The 11775-nt window shown below is 37.0% G+C and overlaps 1 protein-coding gene across 6 annotated transcripts in view; it reads right to left on the bottom strand.

Moving 5' to 3' along the window:
• Positions 1 to 4496: 4496 nt before the first annotated feature.
• The window catches only part of RAPGEF6 (Rap guanine nucleotide exchange factor 6), a 163861-nt gene continuing 156582 nt past the window's right edge, over positions 4497 to 11775 (bottom strand). For all 6 annotated transcript variants that reach the window (XM_025168498.2, XM_088133741.1, XM_007420950.3 and 3 more), the window contains one exon: positions 4497 to 9850. In XM_025168498.2, the coding sequence (XP_025024266.1) occupies positions 9825 to 9850 (26 nt within the window). In that variant the 3' untranslated portion in view covers positions 4497 to 9824. The remainder of the gene's footprint in view (positions 9851 to 11775) is intronic.

Raw genomic sequence — 11775 nt, 5'->3', positions numbered from 1 at the left:
AGATATGCCCATTTGCAGAGTAATGGTGCAATATGATAACCCCCACATAATAATCCAGCATTTGTGATCTGGTCTCTTGTTATACTGGGTTTATTCTTTATGAGAAGTATCATGGAAAAGGAAGGGGCAGAAGCTGAATGTAGAAGAAATGCCATCTATAAAGATTTAGAGGGGTTTCCAGTCTATGTGCAATGTTAAGCAACATCTTTTCTCTCCTTTGTTTTCCTTCTGGGCGTGGCCTTTGTGCTCAGCCAATTTGGCACATAACTGCTCATAAATGAGTGTCATATACTATAAGGAACTCTATTGGGAAGACACACAATCTCTTTGTGTTACATAAAGCAGAGCCTAGGAATGGACTGTAAGCTGGTATCAAGTGGTCCTTCATGGTGGAAGAGAGTCTTTTGATATTAGATTGATATCCTGCCTCTCACTCCAAAATGGTTCTCAGGAAATCCTTGGCCTGCCTTTTGACTGCCTAGAACATCTCTATCTAATTTGTACCAATTTGCTTTTCATTATCCAGCCCATGCTTGGTGTCACTTTAGGATTTATTGCTTCTTTGGACTTCAAAATGTGGATTCCAGGTTTACTTATTGAAGAAGAAAGGGTAGAACAAATATAACTATTTCTTAAGATTACTACCTATCTTTGTACCCTGCTCACAAGAATTACATAAAATGTAGACTTTGTCTTTGACATTAATCAGGCCCTTTTTTAAAAATTACATATGCAATTGTAATTTGAATCTGAAGTTCCAGGAACAAACATACAATTTCAAGTATTCAAAGTTCCTATAAGCAGAATTTTGCTCATAGGAAATTCCTGGTAAAGGGAAATACATTTTTTAAAATTCCTCCTGCTCCCTATCTTTCCTAAAAAATTGCAACTAGAGGCTTGGGTAAGGCTCCAAAACAGGGTAGAAGTTAGAGAGGGAAGTCAGAAAAGCATGAAAGGGTTTTGTGCAGGGGACACAAAATAATTTTCACTGGATCTCACCCATTTTGATCCTTGCTTTTGTGGATGAGTCGTTCTGGATTTTCAAAGGACATCTTGGCCCTGAACTTACAGTCAATCAATTTCATTGCTTCACCCAAAGTTGTAGGGATTTAGGGAGATGGAGAAGGGCATTTCCTTTTATACCTTTTCACACATTACACATTGTCATCCCCCACAAATATCTTTTTCTTTTAAATTAGAAAGTTCCAAAGGCTTTGGCCTCTTCTCCTTCAACCCGCAAAGCCCTTTTCTTTATCTCAGTGTTTCTCAACCTTGACAACTTTAAGATAGGTGGACTTAGTCTACCCATCTTAAAGTTGCCAAGGTTGAGAAACACTGCTCTATCCTAACACTATATGATTATGTTGTGGAAGGATGAACTACTCTGAAACAGAAAAATGTTATGTGCAACTATTCGGGTCAAAGTTTTTACTCTGTAATGGTCTGAAAGGCAGCTGCCCAGCTTAGACACAGAGGCACTTGCAGAGAAAGGGGGGGAAAGTTTAAAACACCTTAGAAGCATCTGCAAGCTGGCACATATGTTTCAAAAGAAAGAACTATGAAAGAAGCCAGAGCAGGTACACAGAAGGTGGTGGTGGGATCTTCTAGGTTTGGCAGGAGATGCTTCTGGAGTGAGAGGCAACTGGATGAGGTGTGGAGCAGAGGAGGCAACAGCTGGGAGAGCCAGGAGCCAGAGGATCCACAGTCAGGGAGAAGAACCCACAGAAAAGGACCCACAGAAAGAAAATGCAGACTTGAGACAGTGGCAGAGTGAACTCCATGTGGTTCAAGTGCTGGATCATTCCTAAACCGGTAGGTAAGTGTGGGAAAAGGAAGAAACTAGCAGCAAATCATTTTTGTATTACAAGCAGAGTAGGATAAATTTAAGGATTACGTTCTAAGTATTAAATTAAGTTAGGTATTAGGGTACCTATTTATGCTTCTTCATTCTAGATGGATACACACACACACACACACACACTGCACCATATTTAATAGTAGTAAACTGCACTGTCTTCACTTGTTAGATGCTCATATGTGTGCTTGACTTCATTCCTATCCATTTCCACCCTCCAACATACATACATCTACCACTTCTTAGTTTTTATTTTCCATTCAGCTCTCATGATGCAGTTTTTTCAAGAAAAGGGATTTGCAAAATGTCTCCTTTCCTATGCATATGAATGGCACTTTGCTATAGTGCTTAGAAAATCAAGTACTTTGGAACATTGCATTCAATTCTAGACAGCATATATTATTCTTAGGTGAAGAACAATATATGCTTAGTTTAAGGAATTAAATGCACATACTTAGTTAATGCCTATAAATTGAACAGAATGTTATTCCGTTTAGCAGTGAGAGAAAATTATTATGGGGTAATGGAGAGGAGGAAAGAAAGATGGAATAAGGATGTACAAACAACCTCTGTTGACTTGACTCTCTAGATCAAAAGTTCACTGAATTATTTTACCATTAGCTCAAATCAGAACATGAAAGATGTAGCCTGAGCCATTAGTTGACAAAGTACACCCAGTGAGCCATTAAATTGTTCCTTTCCAGTGTATTGCTATACAACATACAGCATTAAGGCAATTGGTGGAATGGCAGCTACTTTACCAATCCTCCATCTACATCAGTGTTGTCCAAACTTGGCCACTTTAAGATGAGTGGACTTCAACTCCCAGAATTCCCCAGCCAGCATGAAGTCCACTCATCTTAAAGTGGCCAAGTTTGGACAACACTGATCTACATGGTGTCATTGGAAAAAGCCTGATTTAGCTAATTCTGAACACAGCTGCCAAATCCATGGATGAGCATTAATCCAATTTAGTCCCTCCTCTTCTTAAACCAAAGGTGTCTTTTCCTGGGATTGTGCTGCAGCTGCAGAAGTCACAGTTGATTTAAGGAGTTTAGGAAGTGCTATGTGAGCATCTCACATGCTCTGAAGAAACTTTTGCCTTTAAACCTGAGGTGCTACCCAAATACATAGGCCTCCCTTCTCCATTTTTTCCCCTACAATGACAAACCTGTTGGATTGGTTGAAATGAGAGATGTGATTGGCTCAGTCATCTACTGAGCTTCCATGGTGGCCTTGAGCTTGTGTCTCTGAGATCTTAATTCAAAATCTTAACCACTACACCAGATTGGCTTTCATCAGCTTTTCAGACAGGCATCCTCTTGGTAACTGATTGAAGACAATGAACACACGTAGGATGGAGACCCCATGTCCATGGGGTTTCCCCTGTGGCCACTGTGTGAGGCTTGAAAAAATGTTTCACCTAAAATCTAGGAAAGATTTTAGGGAACAGTTCTCAAGAGCAGTTCCTTGTTCTGCAGCGACACAGCAAGCTAATACTAGTACCAGTAAACTTTGAACATCCCAATGAGGGCCAACCTGCCAAAATCCAAAGGTCATAGTGCTGATAGGATGGTCAGATTAGAAAGTTATAGCCTTGTGGCTTGTATATATATTGAAAGTAAGAAAGACAGAGATACCCTTTTTCCCTAAAATTGTTATTTTTAGCCCTGATTAGTTAGAAAAGAGGTTTGCTGTGAAGAAAAAAGGAGAAACAAATATGCCGTACTGCCCTCTGCTGGAAGATTATTATTTTGCTGCTGTTATTTTGCTATCTAAATTGTTTAACCGAGCACGTAATGCAGAGGCACTTTCTATGTTGACACTGTCCACAGAAGTTTCAAGTGAATCATAATAATATTATTAATAATCATAAGAATTATTTATTAAATTTATATGCTGCCCGACTCCCAATGACTCTGGGCAGCTTACAATTAACTATTAGGATGTGAGAAGAGGCCACATGGATCTCCTTCGACCCATTTTAACTGGGCTCAAGGTTACTCTATGAATTGTATGGATGAAGTAGAATTTGGACTCAGGCCATAATCCAGATATGCTTAAATCAGGGTGTTCCTACTTCTGAAAGCTGCCAGCAATATACACCAAAGGTGAAATTTAAGAAGAAATGATCGGAGTAATTCATAATGTAATATGGTACTTTAGAATGTGGGGCAGCAATCCTCCCTCCACTTAACTAGAAGAAAGCTCCATTGAACTCAGCGAGGCTTCCTTTCAAGTTAGATTGCAGAGTTAGTCCACTATAATTAAGCCTAAATTGATGGTGGCCTTTTTAAACTCTTTGGGCTGATCACTTTCCTGTTACAAAGAGAAACATGGTTCTTTATTGTCCTGCAAGTTCTATATACAGTGTTAGAAGTATCTTTGTTTTTTCACTGGAATGAGGCTATTTATAGCCAACGAACAACACAAGACAGCACCCTTAGAATATAATTGCTGACTGTGTTGATGAACTGATCTCCCAATAAAAGTACTCTCATATATACGAGTACTTGCAAATAAGCCCATTTAATTGAATGAGACGTACTTCCTGGTGAAGAGGACTAGGACTGCAGCATGGAAGTGAGCCAAAAATTTCTGTGGGGGAAAATGTATTGAATAAAAAGTAACCCACCCATAATCCATGATAAGTTGTTTATTGGTTCCAACATCATTAGTAGATTGGATATTAAACAATACTTTTAAACATTCTCTTAACCAAAAATATAACAAATATTTACAATCACTCAGTAAAAATACAAAAAAGCATACAGAGGCACTGTCTTTCTAAAAGACATAAGTGTAAGAGGTATAAAAAAATAGAAGACAAACATTGCTTGTTACAGAATACTTTACAATCACTGATTTGTGCAGTTTTACAATTGCTATTGGAATACCGTTACAACTGTGCAGTTTTTGCCCATATGCTCACATATGCAAAATGTCATGAATACCAAGCTAAACTGCATTCCATGTATATATAAAGAAATTAAAGACACAACAATGACAAGTACAACTGGAGGAAAAGGGAAAGGAATGGACTGGAGGTGAAATTTGTTTTCTACTCATTTAAATAGTTGGCATTAAATGTTTCAGTCAATGAAGAAGTATTTTTTCCTGATCAGTTTTTGAAGGCAAGTACAATGTTTTAAAATTGCATTTCAGGAAATATGCATTACATGGACCTGTAGCACTGTTTCCTATAAATCATTTGTATGAATGCAAGGCTGAACAGATCAAGCATCTTTCATTTTTTTTAACCTCCTGAGATAAATTGATATAATGGATTCTTATTGGATATCCATTACTCATCATTTGGAATTGCCTCAGCTGTGCAGCAGGATCATATCTCAAGAAGTGTTTTCAAAAGCTGAAGTGAGAATCAGCTTTACTAGCATTAGTGCAAAATTCTCCAACTTTAGAAGAGAAATGCTGGCCATGTACTTATTCAAGTGAAATCAGAACCTTTTTAATTTACCTTATATGACAATATGTGTCAAGGTAACAGAAGTGCACCTATAAATCACCACTTTGGAAAATGTAGCTCAATCTTATGCATATTTTCACAACTTACTTTACCTCCAATATAAATCCTGCCTCAAAGAGGAATCAAATGGCAAATGATGTACAGGCCTACTTACATATTACGATACAGGGTTTCCTTTCCTCCTATTTGTATAAATTAAAAATTGACACTTGTTCCACACGGGAGATTTTTAAACATTCCTATTGCGCTTTCAGAATAAGGCCAACTCCCTCACAATACGATGGAAAAAGAATAAATGTTATATACAGAGAAGAATTGGCCATTTCAAGAACTTGAAAGAAAAAAATCAACATGTGCATGGAGGGGATTCAGAACATGCTAGTAATATGTTCAGTTATATAATGAATAGACATCATGTAAACAGCACAAAATGGGGTTAAGCGGTTTCATAATGAATGGCTTGAAGACAAAAAGAAAAAAAAATCCATTTCCTTGGGCTCACCCAAGCTCCATTTCAGTTTGGCTATTGTCCCTGACCAAGCTGGCAAAACGAAACACATCAGGATCAGAGCAAGGCTCTGCAGGGTGAGGCAGTCTGCACTGTGCAAATCGGAAGCAGTTAAAAGGGCTCACTGACCCGCTGCATATTTACACTATAGGCTCTGCATTAGGAAAATGTATTAACAAGATGCCCAGTGATTTTAAAAATAATGCAATTAAAAAAGCAAGCATCTTTTGATGCTGTCGATACAAACACACCAAATATTTGGCTCATGAGATTTTCAGCAAGGAAAGACCTTGAGGTGGGTTGATAATCTAACAAAGATTACTACCAAAGAGAAAAGGTTTTAATCTTTATGTTTTGTCTCTACAAACTGAAACACATATTGACCTTAAGAGAAATACTGTAATATTGGCCCTAAGCACTGTAAGTCTACTAAGTCTAAAGTCATGTTATGTTTGCACTTATAAACTGCATGAAACGTGTGTGAACTGGACTTTCTGGGAACTCAGGACTCAGATTTAGAAGTTTGCTTTTGACAAGCATAACCTCTTTCTTTGACAGCCCAGGCACATCTGGCAAGAAGCACCTCCACACCAGGGACATCGAAGTTCTCCCTAAAGTCCATCCAGCAACCTGCAGTTTTAAACAGAGTAAGAGTATGCCCATTCCATTGGACATCAGCTGTAGCAAGAACTTCAACAGATGCTTTGCAAATGCCTTTCCTGCCTCTGTTAAGGGTTTCTAGGAGATGACCCATCAGAAATATACTTTACACAAGTCTCTGAATCAGTGGGAACTGCACTACTATGGATTATGCAGTGTTTTTTGTGCAGGAAATTTTAACTCTGTTGTGCCTGCAGTAACATTATTATAAATGCTAAAATCATGGATGCCAAGCTTCAGTATTTTCTCATTGTTGGTTGCTGTTGGTCTTGGGGGAAAGAAAATGTCTCAGCTATTTATTCCAGACATTGAAGTAGTAGCATACATTCAGTCAATTAATTGTTGAATTAGGTTATCAACTCAGTTCTATGTTCAGATTTATAACTTCATGTTACAAGGCATTAAAGGAGTTCTCCAATAGACTTACAGAAATCCAAAAGACACGCTTTTTTCATATATGCTTTCTGGGAAAGCTATCACTGACCTAAGCCAATATGCAAACAGAAAGTTTTGATTCTTATAAGCATCAGGACAAGCGACATTCACCTTGCACAGGAACAAAAATCTGAAAACTGTTTATAACTTGAAGTGTAAAAAATAAGGTTACTTTGAGGCACCTGTAAAACTGACAGACATCTTCCTTCTACCCTAGACTGTAAACATTTATGATATTAAGGTTTACAAGTAAACTTTAAATATACATTGAGACATTCATGTCCACTGATTATGTTTGACTAGGCAACCATTATGCGGTAGGGGAAGAATATAAATGCAAATAATAACTCCAGTTTTTTCTATGTACTCTGGTTGGCTAAGTAAAGCTGCCATGTCAACCCAGTCTTTTGTCTTTTATCTTGCATAATACATGTGCACATGTGTATTATACATATAAGTCAGGGAATCATCTTTCTCTGGAAATAGCACCTTTGTAATCAACCCACCTTGCGGGAGAGCATCTCTTCCAAGGACAATATAAATGTGGTGATAGATATGCCTGCAGTTCCACTGGGTTTTAAAGGTGATTTGAAGTCACACTTGCTGGGTATTTCCAAAATCCAGCACACAAGCTTGAGATGAGAGAGGAAATTCCATCTTCCAATCACACCAGGCACTTGAATATGAGAAGTTCTGCTGCTTCATTCCCCATCCCCCCAAAAAAGCCTAGAGCAACAATATGCATAAGCCTTGTCCCTTTCTCATTTTTTAGAATGTGCTTACCAGGGGTGAGTAAATAGGTGGCTCTGGTAGGTGATTGTGGTGGCAACAAACGATATGCTTCATTTTACAAGTTCTCAGATTGGTAAAACTATGTTTTAAGCATTCAGTATGCTTGTAGTAACATCTGGGATGATCTGGAACAATTTTCCTCAACATGCAACTTCCACACTTGCTGGGATGTCACATCCCAACTATTGTTATGGGCATCTAGAAGATTATCCAGCTGGAATGTCTTTTAAAGTCTCTGAATCAATGGGAATCTATTACTCCAGACTTCATAGTGGATATGTGCAGGAAAGTTTTATCTCTCAGTTGTCCCTGTAGTAACATTGTTGTAACTGCTGAAATCATGGATGCCAGGCTTTTGTATTTTCTTGTTGTTGGTTGCTTTAAGGTCTTGGGGGGAAGAAAAAAGAGCCCTGATGTCTCAGCAACTTATTACAGACATTTAAGGTTAATTAGTAAGATATATTCAGTCAATCATTCTTGAATTAGATAGGCTATCCACTCCCTTCTATGTTCCGATTTGTAATATCATGTTAGAAGTTCATATTTTGTAATTTTTAACTTGCTAGAATGCAAGGAGTTTCTACCCAAATATATTGAGAAGGCAACAGGTTGAGAAAGGTTGACCTACTAGTTGTTATACATTAACTTTATTTTTGGCAGCAAGAACAGTAGTCCAAATGCCAACAGTAATTTGGTCATCAACTGCATAAAATATTGAAAAATGCCTTTCATTTCAAAGCTTGAAAACTCTGCTTTCTTGTGTTTGTCATGTACCGAGAACTACTGTTTTCCAAATACAAGGGTTCATCTTGGATTTCATAAACTCAAAATTTATGAACAATGAAGCTGATTTAAATACAAAAAATGACTTGCAACCAAACTGCTCTTATGAAATGGGAAGAAAAATTTCAAATAAAATTGGAAATCTGAAATAATATATAGGCTGTACTACCATATTATCATCATCATCATCATCATCATCATCATCATCATCATCATCATCATCATATCACCACCACCACCACCTAATGGTCCTTCTTATTTCTATGACTTTGCTCCTAAATTTATAAATCTGAAAACTTTTAAGTTAACTTCTAAAGAGCAGAACTTGTTGGGTACTTCTCCAATGCAAGTCTTGTAGAAGAGGAAACACCTGGTAAGTCTCTAGGTAGATAATGATACAAACGTGCCACGAAATTGTAGAAGGAAGAAAATGGAATGTAGGAAAGAAAAAAAAATGCAAGTATTCTCTTAATCATTTGATAGTTGAAAGGAACTGCATGTATTTTACTGGTTTTAAAATACAGGATCAATAGATGGCAGTATTTCACTACTGTATGCACATCAAAACACACTCAATATACACCTCTAAGGGCTTGATATTTTACAGATTGACGTGGTTGATGTTGCACTGTGTGTAAACCTCTAGCTGCACTCATGAACATCCAGTTCCTTAGAAATCAAGTGTTTTGTTTAGCATAAGACATCACGCTAACACCTAAACAATTTGCTTCCTTATTTTCTTTGAAAAAAGCATTCACATTAGCCAACCAGAGCATTCCAATACATGTACAAACAAACAAAAATCCTTATATAAATTCCAAATTAATAAATTACTCTTCAGATTGCTGCAGAAGTTTCCTTAGTTTTGATGTAGTTTTCCAATTTCCATAAGTACATAAAATAATTTTCTTCAACTGAGAGCCATAACAGTTATATAGAAAATATCTGAACAAAGTCTACTAAAAGATTCTATAGTTCTTATACAGAAGATTGCTCCCAAGCTGGTCCAAATGCATCAAATATTAGGTCCTTCTTGATACTGCAATACAGGGTCAGTATTTCTTAGAATGAGTGTTTTCTCTTTCCAATATAGTTTTCTTAGACTCCATCAAACAGATTGCAGTGGGCTGAAGCAAATTCAAATAATTTTGAATCCAGATAATTCATCCTACTAGTCGAAGAGAGGCAAACACAATTCTTTGAAGTCAATAGCAGCAAGCTGCCAGCTATAGCTGACAATACTGTAAAATTCCTTCCTCCAATGTTGTTATGATTTGAAACAATTTTCACTGGAAGCACAGAGGCTAGACTGCTGATACTTGTTCATCTTCTGTAAAATAAGAAAAACAATGTAAACTCTCTGTGTCATGAACATACAATATATTTAAATTAAAGTTGTGAAATATCTACTGTCACATACCTAGGATTTTCTCTTGAGTTAAAACAGACCTTAAATTTTTTTAAAAAAACTTTCTTTACTGCTCTTTTGGCACTGTTACTCATGCAAAGAATAGTGAAAAAAAATTAAAAATTTTCCTAAAACATATCTAATTCTAAATCATATTGGCAATTAAATGTGGTGCAGCTAACAATGTTGGGATTTTGGGTAATGATTCATAGTACGATTCACAGGCCTCAAAGATAGTTAGGCTGGCCTGTGCCTTTCATAATGTCATGCCAACATGGCATTTGGAGGCTTTCAAAAGAAAGTTAATGTGGTAAATATCCCACCAGGTCAATGTTGAATCTCAGCCACACTTTGCAAATGGGCTGACAAAATTCTCACAGAATGAGACAGTATAGTATGGTAAAGTGCAGTGTAGTATTAAGACTAGGACTAGGGAGGACCAGCCAGTCACAGAGTAACCTTGTATCAGTCATAGTCACTCAAACAGAATGGAAGAGAATCATTTGATTCCACACTCCTTGGATTCCTCCAGGAGTAAGGTAATATTGTAATATTGTAATATGTAATTAAAGGATAATTTTGAATTAGTAACCATATAATCCATTTTAAGAGGCAGTTTGGTATGGTGCTTAAGGCATCAGATCAGAAACTGGGAGACTATGAGTTCTAGTCCCACCTTAGGCACAAAGCCATCTGGGGGACCTTGGGCCAGTCACGCTCTCTCAGCCCTAGGAAGGAGGCAAGGGCAAACCACTTCCCAAAAACCTTGCCAAGAAAACTGCAGGGACTTGTACAGGCAGTCACCAGGAGGCAAAAACTGATTCGAAGGCACAAGTATAAAATGAAATTAAAAAAATAAATAAAAATAAAAATAAAATCCATCCTAATGTATTGTTTTTTGAGCTCTCTAGCATATGGGCCAGAAAGGCTGACTTATTCTACAGAAAAGAAAGAATACCTGATGAAACAGAACATTTCACAGAAACGCAACACTTTAATAAATGTTTGTGCAGGTTTAGCAACATATATTCATAGATATATACATATACACATCCAACCCACCCACCCATTTTTTTCAACATAATGCAACTACAAGCTTCTTTTGTACAACACTATAAAATGATTTCAAAGCAAGTTGGATAAGATTTATGCTAAAATTCTAGCTTTATAAAAGCAAAATCTGGGAAAAGCATTCAGACTCATGGATTCAATTAAAAACTGAGCCAGACAAACCACAAATAATGGCAGACAACAGAAAATGGAATGCAAATGTCATGGAAGTCAAAATTCAAAATTGCTTATTTCTAAGAGGTAAATGAATAACAAAGAGAAAAGTGAAAACTTCAGATTCAACTTCTTTTAAATCTTCATGATTTTATAAACTCTGTTTTTTTTAAATATTACTGTTGAGATATAAAGGGTTCAGAACAGAGGTCAAATACAAAGCATCAGTGGGTCTCTGTGGACTTGATTTTGTTCAGTGAGCAATTTCATGAGGATTGCAAGTTTTGTTCATAAATAATTGAAACTGCAATTTAAAGCCTCGTCTGTTCAGCTGTTTTTGATCTAACAGCATTCTCTCAGAACCTTGTGTGTGGAAACTAATGGCCATTTACTGTGTGGCTGCCCAGTACATATACCTACAACATTTAACTGCATGGAGAGTCATCAGTTTGGGACTCTGGCTAGGTCTAATAATGCTCTACTGAGTAACATGTTAAGAAATACTCAGCTTCCTGCAATAACAGAAACCTCTATCTGACAAGTTCTGCCCTTGAGAAGAGTTGCTTCATGGAATGTTTTAGATGATCTCTATGTAGCAGAGGTATGCACTGCTAATCATAATT

This window comes from Python bivittatus, unplaced genomic scaffold (genome assembly GCF_059951505.1).
Source record: "Python bivittatus isolate LINGU-HERP-01145 unplaced genomic scaffold, Pbiv_v1 ctg000080_np1212, whole genome shotgun sequence".
Classification (NCBI taxonomy): Eukaryota; Metazoa; Chordata; class Lepidosauria; order Squamata; family Pythonidae; genus Python; species Python bivittatus.
The sequence above is the reverse complement of the archived record's forward strand: the minus strand, read 5'-3'. Positions and strand labels throughout refer to the sequence as shown.